This window comes from Poecilia latipinna, unplaced genomic scaffold, assembly GCF_001443285.1.
Source record: "Poecilia latipinna isolate Pla-1442-1.1 unplaced genomic scaffold, P_latipinna-1.0 Scaffold500, whole genome shotgun sequence".
Lineage (NCBI taxonomy): Eukaryota > Metazoa > Chordata > Actinopteri > Cyprinodontiformes > Poeciliidae > Poecilia > Poecilia latipinna.
Window position 1 is genome coordinate 140452 of NW_015113116.1, and position 25941 is coordinate 166392.

The 25941-nt window shown below is 38.1% G+C and overlaps 1 protein-coding gene across 6 annotated transcripts in view; it reads right to left on the reverse strand.

Annotated features, from left to right (window-relative positions):
• Positions 1 to 24517, reverse strand: part of LOC106952223 (uncharacterized) — a 48748-nt gene extending 24231 nt beyond the window's left edge. For 3 of the 6 annotated variants that reach the window (XM_015040215.1, XM_015040214.1, XM_015040212.1), the window contains exons 1-2: positions 24286 to 24516; positions 6383 to 6420 (exon numbers count right to left, since the gene is read on the reverse strand). In XM_015040215.1, the coding sequence (XP_014895701.1) occupies positions 6383 to 6420; positions 24286 to 24313 (66 nt within the window). In that variant the 5' untranslated portion in view covers positions 24314 to 24516. Of the gene's footprint in view, positions 1 to 6382; positions 6421 to 24285 lie in introns of all 6 variants that reach the window. The other 3 variants (XM_015040213.1, XM_015040216.1, XM_015040217.1) reach the window with 3 other exon arrangements.
• Between the last annotated feature and the right edge of the window lie 1424 nt (positions 24518 to 25941).

Below are 25941 nucleotides of genomic sequence, written 5' to 3' on the forward strand. Positions count from 1 at the left end.
TTGAAAGGAATAAAACAAAAAAAAAAAAAAAAAAAAAAAAAAAAAAAAAAACGTAAGTCCCCCTTCACCTTTGTGTCATTTTATTGTGAATTTATTCACAATTATTTATTCTTGGTCATAAACATTCACAATTAATTGTATTTTCAGTAGAAACACATGAACCACCATCTGATGTTACTCATACTATGGCTTTCCTTCCAAGTTTCCTCAAAGCATTTAAAAGCCAATGTGACTCCAGTAGGACGTCATGACCTGCAGCATAAGACATCTAAAAAAAAAAGTTAAGCTCAGGCTCTTGCACAGGTGATGCAGATATGTGAAGCTTTTGCTAGCAAATCTCATTATTGTGATAAACAGATTTTTAATAGTATCTGATGCAAATATCTTGGACATCCAGACCAGACATCTGTGTGAAAATTTTTATTCATCATCAATATAGGATTATGTAAATTATGATCCATTTCAAGGTAAAAGAGGAAATGAAGTGGTTAATCCTTTTATTTTACTAACGAAGCACACACACAACGACAGTTGGATGGTGGTCTTAAATCATTATTTTTTATGTTTCCAATTTGTATCATGTTGCTATTTTTCACATAATAATGTCTTTGAGGCTGTTTGCACTAAATCTATGCTATCAGTCTGTCTCTAGTGTTTTGTTTGCCCACACTTGATCCTCAGCCTTGTCGGGTCTGAATTATATCTCTGATCGCCCGCGTTTCACTCTGTCAAATCCCCACAACACCTGCTGGCCTTTTTCTCTCTGCTGTTCTATAAATTACACACGGGAGAAATGTTTGTAGAAGTCAACGACTTGAAGGCTGCTTTCAGATCAGTCCTCGAGACAAATGGCACTCGATCAAATGGTTTTATTTTTCTGCTCCTGCAGCCACTAGAACGCCAACAGTGAAGCAACAATTTAAACATGTATAGTGTTTCAGTGGTTCTCTAATTTCAGGAGGTTTAAATGGAAGGAAGGAGACACAATGCCACCATTCAGTCCTTGATCAAAGGTAATTTCAGAAGTTTAAAAATATTTATACAGCCACACAGTGCCTTGGAAACATATTTGTACCTTTTTATTTTCTTTCACATTTTGTCATCTGTATATTTTCACCAATCAAAATGATTGTGAAAATAAAGATAAAATACTTAATGTACCTATTTAAAAAGTGTCATGTATATTAATTTCAATATGATACCTCTAAATAAAATCCAGTGCAAAGTTCTCTGCCCAGATCAAGATTTTACATTTTGATCTTAATGCAAAATGAAGTGTGGAGGAAAATGTAAACTACACACCATGAACACAACATATTAATTGTAAAAATTAGTAGTAGCCCAGTTAAAATCCTAAATCTTGTTGAGAGCCCAACTGAGCTTGAGCCATTCTGCAAAGCAGAATCACAAGACTTTCTGTCTTAATGTACAAAGAGGATGGTGAAAAACTCCAAAAGACTTGCAGCTGTAAAACAAATTATCTTTCTCTTTTGACTTAACAATTATGCTTAGTGCCAGTGATTTTTTAGGTCTACCTAAAAAATCCCCCCAAACTAAAAAAAAGTTTGTGGTTGTAAGGCAACAAAAGTTGTAAAAGTTCACTGAGTCTGAATCCCTTGTAAGGCATCATAAAGCTCTGAATGCATTTTAGAGCTGAATCGCTTACTCTGAAAGCAATTTGTCAGAAAAAGCAACAGTCATTCATGAAAAACACTGATATACATGTTTCTGTTTGCTCCCCTCCCAGTGTCTTACTCTTCCTAGTCCTCCGTCTCTCTCCAGAGTGCACAGCTGAGAAGTGATACATGGCCCAGTAATAGTCTGGGCCCAAGGGAGAGCAGCTCTGTGGCTTTGGTAAGAGGCTATCAACAAAGACACACCTTCTCAACGAGTCATGCACAGCCAGTCACGAGACGCAGTCATGCACTCAGGAGAGCACGCAGGTTTGATTAATACGGGTGTCTGCAGGGTGAGGCAAGAGCTATCAACCCTTACTCTTCTCCTTTTTTCACATTTCCTCACTCAGACACATTCAGTGACTCAGCAGTATTAAGCTAAGTCCTAATGCTGCTCTAAAGCTTTAATTTAATATTTAAGAAAGTGTAAACACTGCAAACATTTAGGCCCTTTAACAACAAATCTTATTAGAAATAAAACACTGACTTAAAATCTTTGATTTGGTCATTTTATCTTTTTGATAGCGAGCTGTTTAGTTGTAACAGTGTTTCATCAGGACAGTTATATTACTGTTGCAGTAAATGTCTGTACTACATTACAATATGAAGCCTGTTTCATTTCAATGAGGCACCAGAGGAAAACAACAAGATTAAATAAGAGAAATGGGTCAAATTTATTAAGATTTTGAAACTATTTCAAGTCACTGAGGACTTCTGCAAAGTTTTAGTTGAAGCATAGAAGTTGCTCAACACAAAAAAGAAATCTGTCATTCAGGACATCAATGCAAATCACAATTAGATCTCTCACAATAAAAAACCGTTGCCAAACGATATATTGTCCATGTACTTATTACGATAAATGATATCGTTGTTTTGAGACCATTTTCAAGTAATATATTAATAATGGCATGACAATGCAAATTTATCCTGTCAAAGACCAATAAATTTTAATTCTGTAAAAACAAAACTTAACAAAATATACAACACAACTTAAAACGATAAATAAATAGAAATAAAACCACACAAAATTGAAACAATGGAATATAATGTCTCAAAAATGCCCTTCAAAAAATATTAATCATCAGAATGGAAGTTATTGACATAATTGATCGTGTGATTAATTGATTTATTGCTTACTGCAAGAGGCCTAATCACAATAAACAAAATCTGAGATTTTTTTCAAATCCCAAATATTTTATTTTAGATGTCAGTTTTAATTTATTTGTTTGTCATGGCTAACTGTAGGAGCTGATTTGGACTGTCTGTGTATCTAATCAAGCAAATGTTTTTCTTTCTTTTCTCAAAGACGATGATGGCAGCCAGCCAGACAAATCAAAGCAGCTCCTTCATAAACAGCACTGACTCAGTGGCTCAGTGATGGGTTAAATAAAATAAGGCTTTGGAAAAAAACATGGATGATGCTCAAGAGTGATGTCCAAAATGAGTATACTTTGGAAATAGGCTTTATAAAGAAAAACATGAAAGTTCACCCTAGGGCTTAAAGAAGTGTCCTTTGTTGCCCAAAGTAAATTAAAGCAAAGACTGATAGCTGTCTTAAATACTCTACCTTTCCCGAATTGCTTCTCTAAGGGCGTTGCTGAAAACTTTCCTCCTTGCTGTTGTGGTAACATGCAGCTCTAGTCTAGACCGACAAACTACCAGCACTCTTTCTTTCATAAAGGTCATAGCATTTTCTGATGATCATGTACAGTAATCACATACTCTGATTAGCAGCCTCTTGCTGCCACTTTCCTCTTAAATCCTGTAGAAGTAGCAACGGTGTCCTTAGTTTTTCACACTCAATTTTCCCATTTAACCTTTATTGTTGCAAAAATAATTAAACTGTGAAATTTGTCATGTGTCTTTGAACATTTGGAGGTAGATTGAAAAGAAGCTAAGGCATGATAATTATTATCTTGCCCTCACTAATAAAACTCTTGGAAATTAGAGAAGGTGATATATTTTTACCATGACAGTATCAATATTCTCAAATAATTGATGGGTTGATCAACATAATACTCAGTTCATTTCAAGAACACTTCATTTATCCCAAAGGGAAGTTTAATGTTGTTGTCACTCATTTCACCAAGGATCTTCAACGAGTCATTGGGATGGTGATTTTTTTTTTTTTTTTAACAGTAGCATGAGCTGGATGACACCATATTTGTTGACAAGCACTGCTACTTTGCTTTTCATGCTTATCTTTAAATTTTTCTCTGACCGTGTGGTTAGACAGCCTGTCATAGAAATGTTGAAGTTGGGGATATAATCTCTGCTCTTTATGATCAATTAAAGAGATGATTTGAACTTCTTCCTTTTCAAATCCAGCATTAGTTGGTACAGGTATTATTTGAGCTATCGAGGTGATTAAAAAAAACAAACACTTAGCTGGAATGGCTACTTTAACAGCTGCCCGAAAGTGAAAAAGATAATAAAAATGCCTCCAACCTCACAGCATCCAAAGCCAGAGGGAAAAATGTCCAATAAAAACAATGTCTCAACCAAAGAAGATGAAAAAAAAATTGAACTAAAGCAAAGATTTCTTCTACATGCTTCCACCATGAGCAGCATAGTCCTAGAAGAAGTCATTGCATCCTAAGAATAATGGCTTTCAGATGCAAAAAAATCATCAAACAATAATTGAGTCATGTGTGAACAGAAACAGCATATCTTTGCACAGCAAAACATTGTATTTCAGTAAAACCTGTATGTTGGAACTGTTACTTTGATCTTTGGTCCATAGTCTTCATAACAAATATTTACTTTCTGCATTTTTCCTTGTTCACACCAAGTGGGACAAGATAAGTTGCCAGTTTCTCACATCGCTCACATGTGCAGATAGACAAGCATTCACACCTCTACCAATTAGGAGACATTAATTAATCCTGGTGGCACACTTTGGGGAGAAAGTCGATAACATGCAAACTCTAGCCAAAAAAAAAAAAAAAAATGCTCTGACTCAGCAGGAGTTGTCAGTAGAAGGTCTCAAGCTAATAAAAAAAATACTTTCTGCAGAAAATCATCAGTAATAAATGTCACCATCTTCAGAATTTCTCATATTTCATCATATTTTGGAGTTTCCTTTCCTAGGAAGTCAACAATATGAAGACTGACATTGAAATAAGGGAAAACTCATGCAACAGACTGAAATGGGGCCACTGTGGTATTACTGCATGTGCCTTTAACCTGTCGTATGCCAGGACATTCCAATATATTTAATGTTTTACTGACTTTCTGAAGTGTGCTGTGCCTTGCAGACATCCCTAGTGACAGCGCCAGATTCACACAGCAGACACACTTCCAGGCCGCTCTGCCTTCAGCCTATTCATCACTAGTAATATGAATAATCATTTGAATTGAGGTCAGGAAACTGGCTCAGCCTGCTGAGAACATTTCACTGATAGGGCAAAAAACATGTTGGCTGCTTTGCTTGTAAGTTAGACTCATGTTTGGGTGCACTGACCTAAAACTGGATGACTATGTATTAGATAATGCAGAATGTCATCATCTCCAACATGTTAACTCTAAGTTCCTGCTGTTGGAGAGGGTTAATAGGTTGTCTGTTCAGAGTTGGAGGAATTATTCCTTCAGAATTGGCCATAGTGTAAAACTGGTCAGGGTTAAAAGAAAAGGGTAACTGACAAAGAGTTAGGAGGCAAAAGCAGCTCAGCAGGGATTTATCCTGTAACTGGTGGGTTGTCGGTTCAAATCCCACTCTGGGTTTTTTTATACTTATTAGCAAAGTGGAACAGAACGTGACAATGAGTCAGTTTCACCATTGATTAGGGAGTTTTATTTTACTTTGACAATAGATTATTTAAAGTGATTTAAAATTCAAAATTTAGCTCATAATCTACTGTAAGGATCATAAGGAGATCAGTCATAGTGATTCTCTGATCAGAGATCATAATCTGTTATATTTTACAATAATCAGAAACAAAACAAATAGAAGGAAGGAGCAATAAGAAAATCATCAGAAAATAATTTACAATTGCATAACTTTTCATGATTATCTATCTCTACAGTCAAAATACTTAACCATGAAGTAACATACACAGATTTGTGATGGGAGAGTATGAAATGGACTGTTATGGTTACAAAACATAAGTAGGTTGGAATGAGATGGTAATGCATGAGTACAGTAATTGGCATAACTCATTTTTTCTGTCTAAACAGATCTCTAGTAACCAAAACAGTGAAGCAGAAGTGGATGATTTTGCTCTCTGAGCTGTATTCATGTAAAATGTCAGATATAAAGGAAGGTTGGGCAGACAATGAATGTGTCAGGTGAGTTTTGTGTTTTTATCACTGGAGGCTTGTGGTAAGCTTTGTCCTCAACCCTGTGGTGCACAATAGATTCAGGGATGACACATACTGACGTAGAAAATAAACATACACTTCACTCTATGAAGGTCTTTCTTTCTTGCTGGTATTGTTGGTGTTTTCAAAGCTTAAATACAGGCAACCTTTTCAAGGCAGGGACCTTAAATTTAACATTATGATACAGTTGTGGGTGGATAAAAATGCTTCTCTTTCACCCCTAGCAGAGAATAAACAACGTTCCCACAGATGAATACACCAACAACCATCTATTTTGTATTTTGTCAAAGCTGCTTTGAAAAAAAAAAAAAAAAAAAAAAAGCATGTTAATGAAGACTTATTTGTGCAGAACGGGGATAATGAAAGTAAAGGTAGAAGCATTTTACCTGATCCCCATCTTTCCGTACCGGCACCGCGTCTGCTGCTGGAGAGACGAAAACAGAAAGAAACAGAGAAAATAAATTTAATGTAAGGATAATTCAGTATCAGGAGCAATACTGGTGTCAGGTCCTGAGTAGAAAACACAGATGCAAGAAAACAGACAAGATAAGCCCAGAATTACTTTGTGTAAGTTGGACACGATGGCGACGGATGAGGGAGGCAAGGCAGAAATAACGACAGCGAGGAAGATAACAGCGTGTTGAACCAATGTACCCTCTGGCATCATCACTAGGGAAAGTGACAACATTGTCCAGTATTTCTCTCTTAGGCACACACACACACACAGACACACACACACACACACAAAACCAGGCTAAAATTAGATTAATTATCCATGCTGAGCTTTAGCTCGCAGAGGGCACAACCAGCGCAAATCATGAAGGTTAAAGTTGATCAAGAAATATATGAGGATGACGAGCTATTCCCAAGGATCTCACAAAAAGTAATGAAAAACCACTTTAATAATTTAGGAGTCCTCTTATAAAACCATTAACTGCTGTATTATGGCAGAGCCCAAAGATTGCCATGTATTCAACATGTTACCCACATTACAGCGTGAAGATGAGAATGAGAAGTTAGCCATAAAAACATAAAACTCCCTCATGTACACACAGCAAACCAAATCCATCCATCAACTGTCTGCAACAGCTCGTCCTAGCAGGGTTGCAGGAGGGGCTGTCTCCAGGAGTTATTGGGAGAAAGGCAGGATACACTCAGGAAAGACTGACTATGCATCACCCAGTAAAACACAGACAGACAGGGCAAACAGCTATGTATGCACACATTCATAAATACAGGCGTATTCGAGTGACCAGCTAACGTAAGAGTAAACCTCAAATTCTTGGAGAGAGAACCAACAAAGCCACAACCATGCTGTTGACAGACAGACAGACAGACAGACAGACAGACAGACAGACAGACAGACAGACAGGCATCTTGCATTTACCAAAAATGAGAGAAATTGATTTGTTTCTTTATGTTGTAGGTGGAGGAAAGTACTGTATTTACATAACCTAAATTAAACAATTACTAAAATTTAATTATCTTGATTTTTAACAAACATTTTCAAGATTTTTATGGAAAACTGTAATCCATGTCATATGACAAATAACATTAAACATTATTGAATCTCAAAACAATAAAAAAAAATTATATTTCATCATATAGAAATAGTTTTTTTTTAATCATTTTCTAAGTTCTTATTTGTGTTAAGACTCATCAACCTTCTAGACTGTGATTTATTGTGACATGGTAGCACTTTGGTCCCGGTTTCTAAAACTGAGGACATTTTGTTAGAACACATGCATGTTCAGGTTTTATATGTGACTGACCTATTGAATATATTTTATGTTTGGTGGCTCATCATCTCTGTCTCTGTCAGTATATTACAGCTGAAGTGTTTACGTGAGTGCATCAAATCCTGGATGAACACCAAAACAGGCTGTAATTCATAGGTACAAAGGTGAATTACATGTAAATTCACTCAGAGTTCTGTGGATCATGTGAATCAGTCATCTCAGTATTATGTTTTTCTTGGAAGCGCTGTCTTTTATTGCAGCACTAAAGATGAGTGAAAATGAAATATCTGTCCAGCAGAACACTTAGAGCCAGCTCTAAAATTAGATTAATTATCCATGCCATGCCTTGGCATAGGGGGTCTCAACCTGCATGAGTTGGTGAAGCCCGTGATGGTGAAGGATATTAGACTTAAGTGGCAATGAAAGGAGAGGCTTCCCCCTTGTTAACACAAATTATAACCTGCACCTATAATATCTAGTGGTGGAAAGAGCTGAGAAAGAAATTGCTCCTACAGCGATAACTCGTTCCCTGCTGCAGAACTGAATTTAATTTGCTACAAAATTAAGTTCTGCCTGATAAAAACAGAGGTCAGCTGTGGGGTGCTTCAGTACAAAATTGCTTAAGTTGTTTAATATGAATCTCAGACAGTTGGAGTAACGCTGAGCTCAAAGCTCCTGTCATTAAAACACTTAATTCACACAAATTTAAGAATGACCTTTGAACTTCTTGCCTTTACCCTTTGATGAAACCCTTAGTGAAGTGGATTTAAGAGTCAAAATCAATACTGCAGCTTGGACTCACTTACCAGTCTACCTTGCACAAAGGTCCAATAAGTATAGTATCCCTAACAAATGGCTGAACATCTACATCAATGCAGTCCACATTGATTTGACGCTTTCTGCCAGGTCCCAACCCCGCTGAAGGGGAGTGTATTCAGTTGATGGCGCCTAAAAATACTTCAGGGTTTGTAGCTCCTGCACTGGAGGACAAAACGTTTCAGTCCAAATAGGTATCAGGAGAACGATTCACGGTGAAGACTGTAGGCGGTGGGAGATGGGCAGTCGTGAATTAGTCCTGGACAATATCCGAATCTTAAGATGAGAGACGGAGTCCCCAAAGCACAGGAAGGCCTTCAGTATTCAGTAGCTCACGACAGAGTCATATGAAGACTGTAAAATTCTACCATCTTCTTGTTGATATCTGACATTGCATTGAAAGCAGGATGAAACAATAATTCCTGTCAACTAAGACAGACCTCTGGTTTGGTTCCCAACCAACTTTCTATAAATAGCTTTAAAACCAGATTTGCACACTCCTATTAAGCATCATACCAGTAGAGGGATTGTTTCTTAACATACAATTCTTTGTTTTTTTTAAGCACAATGGCCAGCAATAATCCTAAATGACAAAAATGCTCTACTTCAACCAGGAGAACAAACAGCCTAGCAAAGTAGCAACAATGGCAGCAGAGGCTTCTGACATGTAACCACATTAATCCAGATGTCACTTCGGTCTCTGGGTGGATGAGCAGTGGGATGAAGTTAGCTCTTTTCAGGGCCAACTTCTGGCAGCCGAAACCCTGCCTTGCAAAAACTTTCAATAAATTTGTGAAGCTGAAGCTGCTGTCAAAACTAAAATGGAAAGCAGCAGCTGTTCCGCTCTAATATGCAGTTATCTAAATGGGTGTAGACACACTGAGGACTTTGTAACCTAAAAATGCTTTCTACAAGAGAAAACATCAGGTTTGTTGCTGGCACAGTTTACGATGAAGTTGAAAAGGAAAGTGCAGGACACAAAGTGGTATTATTCAAAGTACAGAAAGTGTTGCAGGGCAAAGGTGTCTAGTTATACAGGAATCCAAACCGCTGTTTAAAACAGAGCAGAACAGATACTGAATTGGAAGCAACGAAAAGGGACAAGCAATAAACACAGACTTTCACAAACTTCAGTTCGTGGGAAGCAACTGAAGAACTTAAAAATACAGCAAAACTGAAGGACATCGTTTCTGTCACAGCAATGAGTTGGGTTGACTTGTTCAACTTTGCAAGCTCCACTCGCAGCATCTTTCCCCGTCTCTGTCTCTCTCTGTGTTAATGAAAGACATGCAGTCTTAGTCATGACTCTGCTCTCTGTGAGCACATTTGATATCTAACCCAGGGGATCCCTGAAGCCATTTACTTCACACAACATACCCTCATGCACTCAGCCACTTTCAAACAGACACAAACACACACATACTGTAACTCCACCACGCATGCACCTCTGGACCTCTTGAGATGATGGAGCTTCCTCCCAAAGCCACAGGAGAGATGAGAGGGAAAGAGCAGGTGGGGTGGATAAAATGGAAAAGTCTTCAAACAACAAACAGAGAACAGGGAATAGTGTGGAAGCAACCTGGGGTAGAAATGCTGACCCAGACTCATAGTGGGGCGAAAGGCATAGGTCCGACAGGGCAAGCAGAACGCGCTGAAGCAGATAAATTACAGGCAAAACAAGTGCAGAGAGTGAATATTATTTATTCACAAATAAATAATAATAAAACAAAAAAAATACAAATGATATTCTCTAAAACAAATGAGCTTTTCTGTTTTGCTTTCAAATTGTGTCGGTTTCATATTTAGATCTACTTACACTGGGTGTTAAAAAATTGCTCAATGTTAATTTGTAAAGCTGCTCCTTCTTCAGTCTTTTCTATCTCTTTTTTAGGTCTGATCTCACTTCTGCTGTGTTTCATTTTCTCAGTGCATGCAGACTTCTTGCATTCCTTTGTTCAATTTCAGATCTCTGCTGTTGCTTTTCTCTCTTCAGATATTTTTTACCCTTCATTTCATGCTTAAACTCGTCTGCCACTTCCCCTGTCAGATGTGTCTTTCCAGACTAAATAGTTTTGCAGTGTCCTGTGTTTTTAAGTAAAGTTTCTTTCCTCTGTCTTTACAGAAGTTGCAAGTTGGGTCAAGAACTGACATTCTTGCACAAAAAAGGATTTTTGCTCAACATTATGAAAGACACAAGGAAGGAATAATGCAACAATGGAAGTGAGAAAGTAAGGAGAAAGGTAAGAAAAATGACATCTTCTGAACATTGGGGCAGGGAATAGACTTTTATTAATATATAAAATCATATTCTAACTCCAGGGATCCATACAGTTAAAATGTAGATGTTGTAGTTTTTAGTGTTAGAATAATTTCTGCGTTACTGGTGCTAATTCTTTTTTATAGGCTGAACATAAACCTGGTAATTAATCACAGTCTGATTGTGATTACAATTGGTTTTTTTCTGGGACTGCAGAGTAATTTTTGCTTGTTATTCTGTAAACATGCAGCTTGGAGCTTCTGAGGTTTGGTACAGTATGTGTGAGGCTTTTAACCTTTGAGGGAAAGGTCAGCAGTGTTTGTGCACAAATCCAGACACTCTGCAGTGGAGTTGCACCAAAACAAAAGCCCAGCTGATATGAAAAAGAATGCCTTCTGTATGACCTCAGATCTAATTTATGGACATGTTTGAAAACATGTTTCCACTGATAAATCCTCCAGACAATTGTTTTCTTGTCATATCAAGAAGGTCATGGTTTTTGTTATGGTGATTGTTCTTTTATTGTTAATTACTAATCAGCTGCGGTAAACTGGTGGTCCCCCACCCTGGTCCTCAAGAACTCCCTTGCCTACATGTCTTAGGGCGCATTCACACCAGCCCTCTTTAGTCCACTTTAACTCACAAACTCCATTTCATTTGTCAAGAGTATCCGGTTCATTTGGGGAGGAGTGAATGTGTAATCCAACTCTGATGTGGGCCAAAAAACTGAAATCTAGTCTGGTTAAAAACCTATAGGTCTCTCTTCTTTAAAGTGAACTCTGGTGCGGTTGGTATGCATATGCAAGTGGACTGAAGACCGCCCCAAAAACAAGAAGTGAACTGTGGTGCAGGGCATTCTGGGTAAATACAACCAAGCCAAACATGCGAGTCTAGTGCAAGTGGGAGATAAAAATTGTAGTCTTTTTTTGTTTGTTTGTTTGTTTTTCTTTGTTTTTACCTCAATCACCCTACAGGACAGATACATCTAAATTAAATCTCTCTCTTTTTTTTTTTTTTTACATTTTATCTAACACTTAATTTCCAAACATAAAATATTGAAAATCTTTACTATTGTCTTTATTCTTCTCCTGCTAAAAACAACATTTTTGTTCAAACAGACCTCATGTATGAATAGTTTCTGCAGACCCATTTTAATGTCATCTCAGTGTAGCAAGTCTTAACAATGTATTAGTGCCACAGAAGGCAAAGAAAAAATAACCACCAACAATTAAGAATTAGGCTCATTTTCTTTTTGGGGGGATATATTTTTAGCTGGACGTTACCATGTGTCTAATAAGAGGTAATATTAAAACGATCAGATATTTAAATGTTTAAAGTTTAAGGAAAAAAAATGTCATAATTCATGCAGTCAATACATATTTAACAGGTTTAGGAGACACAATGTTTTCTTCATTACTGTCATAGTAAATTGTATTTCTGTTCAAATGATTTGATATATCTGTGATAATTATTACTGTTTGTTTGTTTGTTTGTTTGTTTGTTTGTTTGTTTGTTTGTTTGTTTCAAATGTACGAGTTTACTTTGGTACAGTCACACAATGTTCAATATACCAAGGTAAGAAATGTCAAATTATCACTGTTCAGCCATGAGTCAAAAAATAAAATCAAAACCAGCACAGCTGCCAAGTGAACCCAGTGCACAGTAGAGGATGGAGTGATAAAATAATGACAATGTTATGTTAAAACTTATAACCTTTAATGTGCAGCTCAGTTTAGTCACTCTCTGAGGAGCCATACAGCTAAATGTCTAGACCACAGGAACAGTGGGAGAGGGAAGGAAAAGCAAGATGAAACAGAATTTAGGTGGTGAATTAATGAATGAGAGAATATAGGACATTTGGGAGGGAAAGGAATTAATAGCTTAGGAAAAATTATCGAAATAATGTTGACTGATGAGTTTTTCATGGAGGTAATGTAGAGCGTGCAGAGAAAGCAGTGTGTGGCCCTTGATGCATGCACCTGTACATGTAGCCTGATGTATGCACACAGAGAACAGCTGAGTGCATGTCTGAGGAAGGGTGGAATTGTGGGATGCAGCAACAATAGGTCCTGACAGCTCGCTGTGGCACACCCTCGCCTGTCGGCTGCCATCCCTGTGGGAGCTCGGTGTGTGTTTCTGTCTGCGCACATGTGCTCCTGTGTGTGTGAAGCGACACACACAGCTTGTGACAATGATCCAAAGCGAAGTGAAGTCTGACTCACCTCCGCTTCAGTGGCGGACGCTCTGAGCCGACACCAAACATTGGGGGAGTCCTGCTCACTACGCCTCAATGGGGCAATACCTTCATCCAGCCATTCCTTTCCTGTTCAGTGCATCTCTCTGTGTCTGTGGGTTGTATTCTAAATTCACCAAGACAACCTTACCTTACCTTCTTCATTTTTAAAAAAAAGCCTCACCAAGTAAAATTTTACAACAACAAAAAAAAAAAAACTTTACAAATTCGATTTTGTCTTGTTTCTAACCAGCATGTCAGAGTTGTTGAAAGTAAATGGTGAACAGATTTTAGACAAAGATGTTTGTGATACCTGAATCTGACACAAGAGGTAATTTAAGTAGAATCAGATGAATCAAGCCAAATTGTCTGTTTTTGTTTTAGCTAAATTTGAACAGCAGTTAGCCACACTAAAAAGGTAGATGTATATTTTTACAATAGGGACAATTACTGAAAATGAATGCCCCTGATCTATGAATGTATTTTAAGGTGTTTAAACATGTTTAATAGGACTGACAATAAAGTGGAGTTTTCTGTAATTATTCAGAGAATTTTAATTAAAGCCAGTAACAATGATTTCCACTAAGCAGTTGCCACAGTATTAATGACATTATAGATGTCATTTCTGATGACACTGACTGAGAAAAATATCATTTTTCACCGACCTGCATGAATCACCCCTACACACTGTGAAATTAGAGCTTGTTCAAGACTTCATCCTTCCATCACTTTCAGACAATGCAGATTATTCAGTTTGTGTAGTAAGTGTATGATGACTAAAGAAGTGAACTGTGTTTAATGTTGGAGCCATCAGAGCCGCAGTCTAAAATACTGAGATGTTCACATCCACCAATTAGAAACACAGCTAAACTTTTTGCTGACTAGAGATCAAAGGATGTTCCTGGGATTTTGTATTTGTTTCCTCCAGTCTAACCTCCTCTATAAACTACAGTATCCTGCCATTAATCCAAAAACAATGGACATTTTCAGCCTTTGTATAATATGCTGTCTTTGAACTCTTTCCAAGTAGGTTTTCAGGTTTAATACCTGATAATGTCGGCATTAGCCAACAATTTAGGATGACACAGCTGCGTGTATTTACATGAGCCATATGGTTAAGATGTGAAAATAAACTGTCTTCACTGCTTGTGTTAAGCAGGGCACATTAAACACCAGATGATACATTTAAGTGGTGTGTCACACTGGCTCTGTTAGGAGCCCTTTATCTTTCAGCCAGAAAGATAATATTAAACATTCACAAAAACAACAACAGTAGAGCAAGTGAAATGAAGTCACAGGTTCCACACAAAAACAAATTTCCAGGATTAGACAAAATGTTCGTAAAGATCAACTACAATATATATAAATGATATAATTGCGTTTCAATCTTGAGAGAAGATATTCTGCTTTGAGTAAATAAGGTAAAGGAACTCTCTAGCAATGCCATTTTACACATCTTTTCGTTATCATATGTAGTATAATCTACAACTCAGCCAGGCTGCTTGTGGTCATCATGGAGAAAACAATAAATACTCAAAGGCAGAGAATAAAATGGTCATTAAATAATTTAGCTGAAACATGTGCGGGTTTCAGACAGCATCTTTAATAAATACCATTAACTAACCTTGTGCTTCACTATGCAGATGCTTTGTCTGCACTGATGAAAATGTACTTGCCTCCTCATGCCTGAGGCTTGAAGTGGCTCCAACAGCAGGACAATCTGATCCCTTTTCAGATTACTTCTATTAAAAATTATTTTGTTAATTTGAGACATTGATGGACTATTTCCAGAGAAGAGGTATGATGCAGCAGTGTACTTCACAAAAAAATACAGTACACGACACAAAATGGTGTGATTTGTTTGACAAAATGTGCTTTTCCTTAAGTTTAAGCCAATATAAAAACATTTTAAACACCCCATCACACACAGCAGAGTAAAACAGTGTGACATGAGTTCAGGAAAATGTCTCTAGCATAAATTTAGCTAGTGAACAAAAGGGCTGACATTGGAGGATTTCAGCTGCCAACCTGGTTAATTAAAAAGCTGTGTCTAGATTTTTTATTATTAATCATTGTTTTCAAAGCCTTTCAATTAAGAAATGTTGTTGATCACTGAGCATTCTTCTTTGCATCACTCACCAAAGGCACCAAAGTCAATATTTAAGTTTGGCTTAGGGACATAAAGACTTCCCTGGGAGAGCTGATGCCACACCTGACTGGGCAAACCTAAAACAGATGTTAAACAGCTTCTGCTCTTTAATAGCAGCTGAGATCAGTGCAATTTCATGCAGATATGCAGATTATCACCTCTTTTGCCTTCATGTTCATGCTCTGTTTGGTTCATTATGATTTTGTTGTGCAAAACGTGATGAGGATACCTCCTGAATATGTTAGATTTTATGCTCCCTCAAAAAATGAAGTGAAAATGTTACCTTGAAGCAACGGGTGCATGTCAAGTCCTGTGATGTTCAAATCAGCCAGTGAACTGTCAGTTCTTGTAGTCACCATTGTTGATGGAGGGGGAATGGGCAGATGTAAAAAAGTGAGTGACTTATGGCATTTCATCTTGGTTACATTGTTCACAAATAGAAATAGTTGTGGGTTAAAGTGACCAGATGTCAGAAATGAAAACAACAAACTGTCTATTATATTCTTTAAAACATCTTAAATTTTAGGATTAAATAAAATGTGAATATGTCAAAGGTCACAGTTCTTGCAGGTCTGTTATTGTGGCTAATGTCTAAATATATGTTGGCTTATAACACAGTTTTTTTTAAGCATGACTTATGACAATGATGAGGTTGATTTTTATTGGCATGAATGTCTACTACACAAAATTAATGCATAAGAAAGACCAGTAGAAGAAAGGATTTGATGTCCTTTTTTTAAACAGGTTTTCTCATTTTCTGCTTCCATGCAGGCTGCACAGTGGCACAGTTTGAAGGTCATGCATTCAAGTCAGTAGTGTTTCTACATGGAGTTTGCACATGCAGGTTCTTTTTTGACACTGCGGCTTCCTCCCACAGTCCAGACTATTAGGTTAATTGCTCTCTCTAAATTGTCCTTAGATGTGTGTGTGTGTGTGTGTGGTTGCATTGTTGTGTGTCTCTGTGATGGATTGGCGCCCTGTCCAGGGTCTACCCTGCTTCCCTCGCTATGACTAAAATTAGACAATGGATGTGCATGTGGTGCTGTTTATCATGCATCAAGTGTTGTCCAGGATGATATTCAGAATTAGCAATAAGATGGAAAATCCAATAAGTGAATGGACAAATGAAGGTATTAAGCTAACAGCCATAGAGAGTAGAATGATCTTAGCTATTGGTGTCAACTCTGAGCAGCAGCTACTGAAACACAGGTTGAGTAAGAATCAAAACTTTGACACAAAGAAAAATATATTTAGTAGGACTAAAACTGAACAAAGTGCTTGTAACTCTTGAAACCATTGGGAGGCCATTCTTTAGAGTATTACTCTCCCTAAACAAACTGCATGTTCTTTTATTCACTTTTTGAATAAACTGAGGGTGCATTTGTTTTTTGAAAATTGAACCATTAATAAATGACAACAGGAAAAAAACAATAAATTTGAATTTCCAAAGCAGGATGTCACCAAAAAGATGTATATTTTAAACACCTATAAAAGAAAAAGGCCTCATAATCAATTTGTTTTATGGTTTCAGTTGTCTGTGTTTTTTAATTCAATTTTACTTATTGCTTTTGGTTGTTGTGTTTTATTTTGGATATTTAAAACATTTTAAAGTTCCAGTGTTAACAGTTCTTTACAAAATTAAAGTTCATTCGTCTTTGAGAGGATGAACTTACATTATTATCAATTATCAATATATTACTTAAAAATTCTCAAAACAACAATATTTTTATTTATCACAATAATTTCTGGGACAATTTATCATCAAGCAAAATGTGTTACTGTTACATAAAACAAACAACCATCCACACATTCATACATACGGACAATTTAGAGTACGCAGTAAAGTTAGACAAGGCTGAGGTTGATGTGACTGTGGGAGGAAAGTACCTGATGAGAACCCATACATGCAGAAAGTCTCCAGGCTGGGATTTGAACCCAAGACCTATTTGCTGCAAGGCAACAGTGCAATTGCTGCACCATTCATCTGTAAAATTACCAGAAGAAAAATGATCCGCTCAGAGGAGACAGATGTTGGCAGTGACCCAAAGCAAGGCTTCATTAAGGTGCCACGGGCCCTGAGGCAAACAATGTTGCCCCTTCAAATTGTGTCTCATCCAACCTATGCAAAGGCTGCACAAAGGCCAGCTTCACACTGGCAGAATGTCATGTGTTGTGCTTCAGAGCATGCTACATGTGGTCCTTCCACAGCTGTGTTTGCTTATTAAATCAATGGAAACCTCGCAGAATTCGTCATTGTCAGTTCAAAACGACGCTGAACCGAGTTAATGAGTGATAAACTCACCAGACTGTATAACAATGCTAGACAGCCCTCACTATCAAAGTATGTTGAGAGAAAATAGATAAGCTTTGTTTTGATGGCTGCCTTCATGAGAGGAGACTGAGTGCTGAGACAAACTCCAGCCTCTCTGTAACCTTGGAGAGGGGAAGTGGGTGGAAAGAGTAAATTAAAGAATGCCCAAGGACAGTTTGGCTACTGAAGCTTGAACAGAGTCCTGCTTTCCATGTGTAACATATCTATTTTTCTCTATTTAGAAATGCTACATATTTCTGTTGCAAGTTAAAATGACTTTGTTGAGCAAGTCTAAAAAAATTTGTGATCATTATCTGACTTCTCATGTTAAATCGTAGGATTTAAATCCAAGATCTAACCTTCCATTGGCTCTTACAACATCCAGAATTTCTCATTTTAGTCTCGTTTCAAACTGCTTTACCTCTTAAAATTAATTAGGCGGCTTCAGGTTTCCCCGCTGAGAACCTGGAGCCCCAGCAGGAAAAGTTCACAGGAGAAAATAGGAGAGGAGAGACTCAGGAAAAAAAGGAGAGCCCGAAGGAGGCGTCACCTTCGTTTTCCATTACTGACCTGAATCAATACGGCTAAAAATAAAACCAGCAGGACCCTGATCCTGTTGCATTCGCAGATGACCGCACAGTCCGAGTGTCACATCAGATGCGACTTGAATTATCCGACCTGTGTTTATTTATGTGGAACTCAAGCTGCTGCCTGCCAAACAGTGAGTGCTTATGTTTGGGGGTTTTTTCCCACTCGGTCAAAGTGTCTCCATCACTTTCTTTATGCTGCTAAACCTATGTATGCTTCATGTATAGATGTTTTCATAGAGCACCTTGCAAAAGTATTCATATTTAACTGTTACTTTTTCCCATGTTACAATCACAAACCTCTGTGAATTTATTTACATTTTTACATGATAGATGGTGGAAGGACAATGACACATCTTCCAGAGTATTTGGGATTTGTTGCAGGTATTTGATAAAGTCATCAAAATGTGTTACTTTCTTGAGGTATAAGGACAAAAAAAAAAAAATGTTTTGAGATTTTTGGGAACCTGAAATGAGGTAGGTAGGTAGGTAGGTAGGTAGGTAGGTAGGTAGGTAGGTAGGTAGGTAGGTAGGTAGGTAGGTAGGTAGGTAGGTAGGTAGGTAGGTAGAGGCTTATTTTTGCACTTCAAATATGGGGAATTTTGGTCTAATATCTGCTGGGATACTGTTATAGTTCAGTCTTTCAGCATATCAGACAGAGGTTTCATCCCCCTCTTTTGTGTGATGCTTTCTATTAGTGCCTGTTTCTGCAGAAGCGTTGCCTTTCAGACCCCAACTTGAAGGTGCTGAGACAGAGATGTGACTCTCTGCCTGACAGCCTTTCTGAGTGAAAGTCTTGCTGTCTGAGTGATGACTGCTAGACACCAGCCTTACTTGTAACTGGAAGATAATCGAGTGTAATAAGAGGCAGTGATAGTTCAGTTAAATGGCAGACTGCGGGAAACACAGCTGAGGGAAACAATAAAGTCCAGAAATACCAAACCAACAATGATACTGCAGCATTGCCGAGATAATGGAAAGACCTAAAACAGGAAAGACTATGATAGAGCACAATTGGCTTTGCTTTTCTAATCGCTTGTGTTGTTCTCTGCAGAGCACCAGGAGGAAGAGACGCGTGACAAAGCGAGGCTGGGAAGTGAAAGTGACACAAATAATGCCGGGTCAACTGTTGACCAGTATTTACTGTAACGTTTCTCCCTCCGTCTCTCAGTGACCTCCCTCTTTTACCCCTGATCTATTTTTAGCGGCAGACGCTCGCTCTCAGGGATAATATTAGAATAGATGTGGCTCAGAAGAAACACAGCAGGAGCTATTCTGCAGGCAGTAAGCTGGAGGAAAGGGGTGGTGTCTAGTCACTTGGACTGTTTTAACGAGCTTTGTCATGCTGGTTACCTCTGAGGCTTGCAACATTTCTTCTTCTATTCAATAGTACTTTTATGCTATCTGTGGTGTTTGCCATATTGTGGTGTTTGGACATAAGAAGGTAAATGAAGACTGAACACCTGTCTTCAGTTTTGTTGAGGGTGACGGTGCTCAATAAGAAATTCTGAGTCTCCATTCTTCAAAATGGCTGCTGCTGTACTGAGTATCAAAACAAGAGCTTCTCATTATAGTTTTCATAATCATGTCTCAATATGTTATGCATTACAATTTTATTCTGAATACCTCAAATGAACAAAAGAAGATTCAGAACATTCTCTGACATGAATTTGTTCACCAATCAGACATTAATCTTTGGTGATATCTCAACATCAGATATTTGCAACAACAAAAAAAAGCAGATGAAGAAAAAGCTTTAATCACACTAAACTGATATGTTTTTAAGTTGCTGGCACAAGGTAGAAAAACTTTTCTTGCTAAGCAACAAACAAAAATGATTAAATCAAAGTTCATTTTTCAGCCACGTTGAGGTCTCATCATGCTGTTGGCAATCTACAAGTCCAGGTTAATTAATATAGTTGCAATCAGACTTTCTGTTTGTAACCACTGAAGATGTTTGAGCTTGATACTGTGTGCATCCTTGCATGAATTCACATTCTTATGAAGAAGTAGTGTCTGGCTAAACATGGAGGAAACAGAAGATGGGCAACATTACCACAAAAACTATAAATACCTCAGAATACCTGTAGATTTTTTTTCCCAGTAGAACCTTCCTGCATAGGAATATATAATTCAAAAAGGAAGAGTATGATGCCTTATGCATCATACTCTTCCTTTTTGAAGAGTATGATGCATACTCTTCAAAATGTGCATGTGAAGACAGGACACTACAGCTGCATGCTCCACATAATGGAAACTGACAATACACACATTTGTGTGTACACAACAGTGTGTTCAATTAGAATTTTGAAGTCATTTAAAGTTCCATTTTTAAAAATCAACTGGAATGCCATGTAAAAACAGAAACCTGATTTTTTTTTTTTTTTTTTAAATGTGGTTTCTGACCTTAACCTGAATCCAATATAGATAATATGCACATAAAAAACAGGGTCAAATGCAGACATTCACTATTCATTTAAAAATTTGTGATCTGTGTAAAAACCAACACCAATGTTTACCAGCTGCATATTTTTAACAAACCAGTTCACACTTTGACAATCTTGAAAACTCTAGATCAGAGCAGTAAAAAGGTGCATCTTTTGGCAGACAACTATCTGGAAATGAAACGATCAAAATAAGAAAAGTACAAAATAGCAAAACATCAAAATGACCTCCAGCAGATTCCTGTTACATTTTCCTTTTAGATAACTTCTTATGCTATGTTCAAGCAGAATCAAATGCTTTACCTAATAACTTATGTAATTAATTTATTACTTACATATTTGGTGATGAGTTAAAACATTTCTTTTAATGTACAGTAAAAAATAGGTTTTGCACCTTCAGTGCAGCAAAGTAACAAATCCTTGCGTTTTCCACACAGGAACAAAAATGTGGATAAAAATCTAAGTACTTTCAGTTAGATCTCTGGGCAGGTATATGATGTAAAAAACGTAATCTATGAAGTCACCCTGTAATAGCGCGTTCTATTTGCTCATTCAGTTTAATTTTTAAACATGAAAAAAAGAAGATGCTGAGCACATTGTTCATATAGTATGATTTTATCTACTCATAACACTGCAAATAGGGAGAAGAGAGCAGGGGAGAGATAGGGAGAGAGCCAGAGGAGACGAGAAAACCCACTTATGAAACTAAGAAAGGGAAGAAAAAAAACCCACCAGCATGTATTTGACTCTTCACACCTCAACCCTCTATCCCCAAAAAGCCCTCTGTGTCATTCCACAGCAGTCACCACTAATACACCTCCCCCATCCTCAACATCCTCCATCCAGCCAGCTCAATGACAACCAAAGGTCACATTGTCCTTCCTTTTATTTATTGAAATCCTCCAGCTGCCTCCATTTGTTATCATAAAGGACCTGATGAGGCTTTGATGGTGCATTAACAGACAGGCTTTGGGTGGGGGTTGATGGTCCACTGCTACAATGTGTGTGTCTTAATATATGAGCATGTGAAGACAGGACACTACAGCTGCATGCTCCACATAATGGAAACTGACAATACACACATTTGAAGGGGCGACCACACTTTACTTTGACAGCAGTTTGAAGTCAGTCTGTTGGATCTTAGTGTTTGTTGTGAAAAGATCTCTAAACTATAAGTTTATATTTTGTGAGGACAAATTTTACAATTGAAACATGCAAACACTTTCATTTTTCTGCAGTTCTTAAGATTTTTTTTTTTTTTTGATGTTCAGGCTTTGTCCTTGCAAAGACAAATACTTAACTAAGGCTTTTATATTATCTAAAAAGCTTTTTAGATGTTTTCACTAGCATTTTTGAAAACTGATCTTTTAAAATGAGCTCTAAGTCTTTGAGGTCAGAAAACCTCCTTCCCATAACTTTATCTTTAGCTCTCTCCACAGATTTTAGGCCCTAAACTGTCAGTAGTTTGTGTTTCAATGCATACTATATTTCATTTGGCAATATACAAAGTCAGTGGCACAAACGTTTATATGAACAGGATCACAAGAACTGACTGATATATTCTTCATTCAAAACAGCACCTTAGACTTCAAATGGATATGATTCTAAAAAAATAAAGACATGTTTTTCAATAGGTATACTCAATCAGTGTTTTAAAGCTTTTCATTTCCTTGAGATTGCAGATGCTGCTCAATAGTGAAGCTATTATACAGTTTGGCAATGACAGTATGCCTTTCAGCCAGATTTATTCATAATGACACACATTATTACAACATTCAAAATGTTATGTTGGGAGGCCTAAAAACTGTTTATGCCGAAGTAGATGTGTGGCGGAGAACCTTGAAAGCACACTGTTGTCCCAAGGTTTTCTGATCTGGCTTTAAAAAAAAGTCAGATGGTGGAAAACAGCACATAACTGAGAGACAATTAATCATTTATTTTCTTTTTCCAGCATTAACATTTGGCACAAATGTGCCTTCCGAACAGCTATGCCTCATATAAAAGCACATGGGTTAAAGCCTAGCAGGAGAAATTCTCTCAAAACTATGATCTTGATGAGTGTGCAAGACTCCAACAGCTTAGCAGAGCAAATATAAAAGTAGGGAAAGTCTGCAGGATACAGTCTACAAAACCTGAAGATTTTATATCTGCAAAATGTCCAGAGTCTTGCATGGTGAAGACTGTCCCCTCCCAAAGCTTGCATGAAGTTTCTGATCATTTACCAGGTTAACAATGAGCATTTAAGTGCAAGAAAAGGTAACATGGGCTACTTTATTTAATAGCAAACATCAACTTCTTTGGCTGAGAGAGAGAGAAGAGAGAAAGAGAGAGAGAGAGAGAGAGAGAGAGAGAGAGAGAGAGCTTCCTTCACAATCAAGCTTTAATACATCCTGGCCAAATGTTAGCAATTGGATAATATGAGATCCAATCGTTAAAAACTTAAACAGCCTCCAGTAACCAATCCATTTTGAACAGCTGAGTGACCAGACCTTCTGTACAAAGCTAAGTGTAGAACAAGGGACTGGTTCCTAAAGAGGAATATGACTGAAAGCATTCAAATGCAAAAGAACTCTGATAAGGTACCTCATGTGATGTCAGAAGAGCGATGTGCACATGAAGCTTCTTTAGAAGGGTATCAAATAATCATTTACAAGAAAATGGAACCACTGACCGGAAAACACTGCTGTAGGTAGCAATCTATATGTAAAGTGAGTTGAATTGATTTTATAGAAAGTTTCAGGTGCAACTAATCTGTGCTAAATCCAAGCCTCATCAGCTGCGTGCAGCTGAAACCAGCAGCGACTCAAGAACTCAACCTAAAGACACACAACCAAGATAAAAAGAGAGCTACAGTTTGCCATGTTTCCCAGCGAAGATGAACCGACGGATGCCGGTTAAATAAAGTTAATGAATAAAGCTAGGGTCTTCAATCAGTAGCAGAGAATAGTGTGTGAGCAGTTTCCACCTTTGACTTTGCAGAATTGACCTGCGCAGAGCGTTTAAGGCTCACACCTGAGTTTACCCAGCCAGGTTCTGAGTCATCCTGTTAGAGTCAATCACCAAGCCTCCCTCTTATAACCCGGAGTGTCAGTGAATGCGTGTGTGTGTGTGTGTGTGGGGGGGGGGTGCACCCTGTATCTTCGATATATTACGTCGCTGCATGACGCACAGTAGAGAGACAGGAGGGTAGGATGGAGGGAGGAAGGACTGGAAGGAGAGAAGGGGTGAGAGCGAGTGGAAGATGGAAGGAGGAGACAGGAAGGGGAGGAAGGAGGGGGAATTTTCTCAGACACCCAGCATGGAATGACCTTAGCGGCGTGTCAAGGCGGAGGTCTCTCTCCATCCCTCCCTCTTTCTCCTTGTCTGTCACAGAGAAGCGCGCGCCTTGGCCGCATGTCCGGTGTCATCCATGTGGAGAGGAAAAACGTCAAGCGGTATCTTATTCTGCTCACATCCCTGCCGCCTGTCTGTCCAGCCTCTCCCCTCCTCACAAACACCCCAAAACACACGCACGCACACTGAGGTGCTACAGTAATTCCTACAGTAAACTATACATTCACTGCACCCCAAAAAAGACAGAAAAAAACCCTCTTCTGTAGCCACAACTCGCTGCAAACCAACTCTAGGGATATAATAAACGTGTATTTCACTTCTTTAAAAATGAATTCCTCCGCCTTTTCATTCTCTCAGCGCACCCATCCATCCATCCATCCATCCATCCACATGGTAGAATAGAAAGCGGCGTGTCCTTACTGATCGTCCGGGATCCAATGCAGCCCATGTTGTCTTACAAAGGCTCGTACAGCTCAGGGAGAATAAAATCCATCCGTCCAGCGGGCATTTCTCCGCTGATCTCTCCGTGCGCTTTCCCCTCTGCTCCGCGTCTCTCCACTCTTGTCTCCCTCTCTGTCCCTCTCTCCTCCGTATGTGAGAAGCAGGGAGAGTGTATGCGTGTCATCCGCGTCGCTCCCTCTCTTCCTCCCCGTGTACCGTCGTCACACAGACACACACACACGCACACCCCGGTCTCTTGTCTCCTGCCGTGGCACGTTTGCACAAACACACTTTATGTGCATGAACACATTGTCAAAAATTCAAGTAACTTCAGCAAAAAAAAAAAAAAGAAAACATGGGTGCCCACGCTGAAAGTGAATTATTCCTTAATTGTTCTAAAATCCAGATGCTTACATGTTTCAGATCAAACTATCAAATTAGTTTGATCAACTTTAACAACTTTCTCTCTAATGAGAAGAGAGATGCATAATAGGGCAAAAGCTGTCAAACACATTCAGGCCCCATGTGAAAATATTTGCCCCCCAAACCTAATAACTGGTTTCATCACCGACTCTCATCAGGCGAAATGACAAGGAGTCTTTTAAATCGATGTGAAGGAGTTTTCAAGCATGAACTACCTGTTTATGAGCAAACCACAGCATCTAAATTTAGACCTTTTTTTTGACAGGACCTTAAAATCTTAATTTTGTTTCTTGAGTTATGAGGAGGAGGAATTATTGATGTGCTTTGGCTCATTATCTTACTCCATAACATAATGTGTATTTTCACACATAATCCTTCAAATTTTTCTGGTGGAAAACAAAAATAATGTCTTTCTTCTAGTCCAGTTAACTCGTATACTTAGAAAAAAAAAACTAACTCTAATTTGTTCATCTCAAATGATGACACTGTAATTAAGCTTGGTCTGCAGCAGGAATCTTAAGTTGTGTCTTAAACCTCATCTGAGATGAAAGTTTCAGAGTTTTGTTTTAATGCATTCCCTCCTACAAATAATTTACTCATTATTCCAGCTCATGTTAGGATTCAGTTGAACCACAGCTTTCACAGAAGACATAACTGAGTTCAAAGGTTAAAGAATGCAAATTGTTTTTTTTTCAGTGTGATTAAAAACAATTGAAGCAGGGATAGTAGAAGAAATATGGTTTGTGTTCAGTTGAGATATTTTATTCTGTTGTGTTGACCTGGGCCTCTGCTTCCATGATACGTCAAAAACGCTGACTGTCAAAGAGGTCTATGAGCTAGCCTCATCCTGTGCTACTGTCCAGCAGCCTTGACTATTTGTTGTCAAGGCAACCTGCATGGATGCCGGGTTGAATAGGCCTTCTGTCTGTGCCCAGGATAGAAAACAAAGGATACATGAACTGGTTTGTTTGTGTCTTTTAAAGACAGCACCAGCACGATTGAAGCTACCAGCCACAGATTTCTGTAAAATAACTCAAATCTACTTTAAAATATAGTTTGACATCTTTTCAACAACAGGCCACGGATAACAATTTTATATTGTTGTGGTGTTTTGTTGTCTGTCATTGTTAATAAATACAAAAATCGAAACTCCCAAAAAAGAAGTTTACATGCACAGATCACAGAAAGCATCAAGCATCAGACATGTTTTGA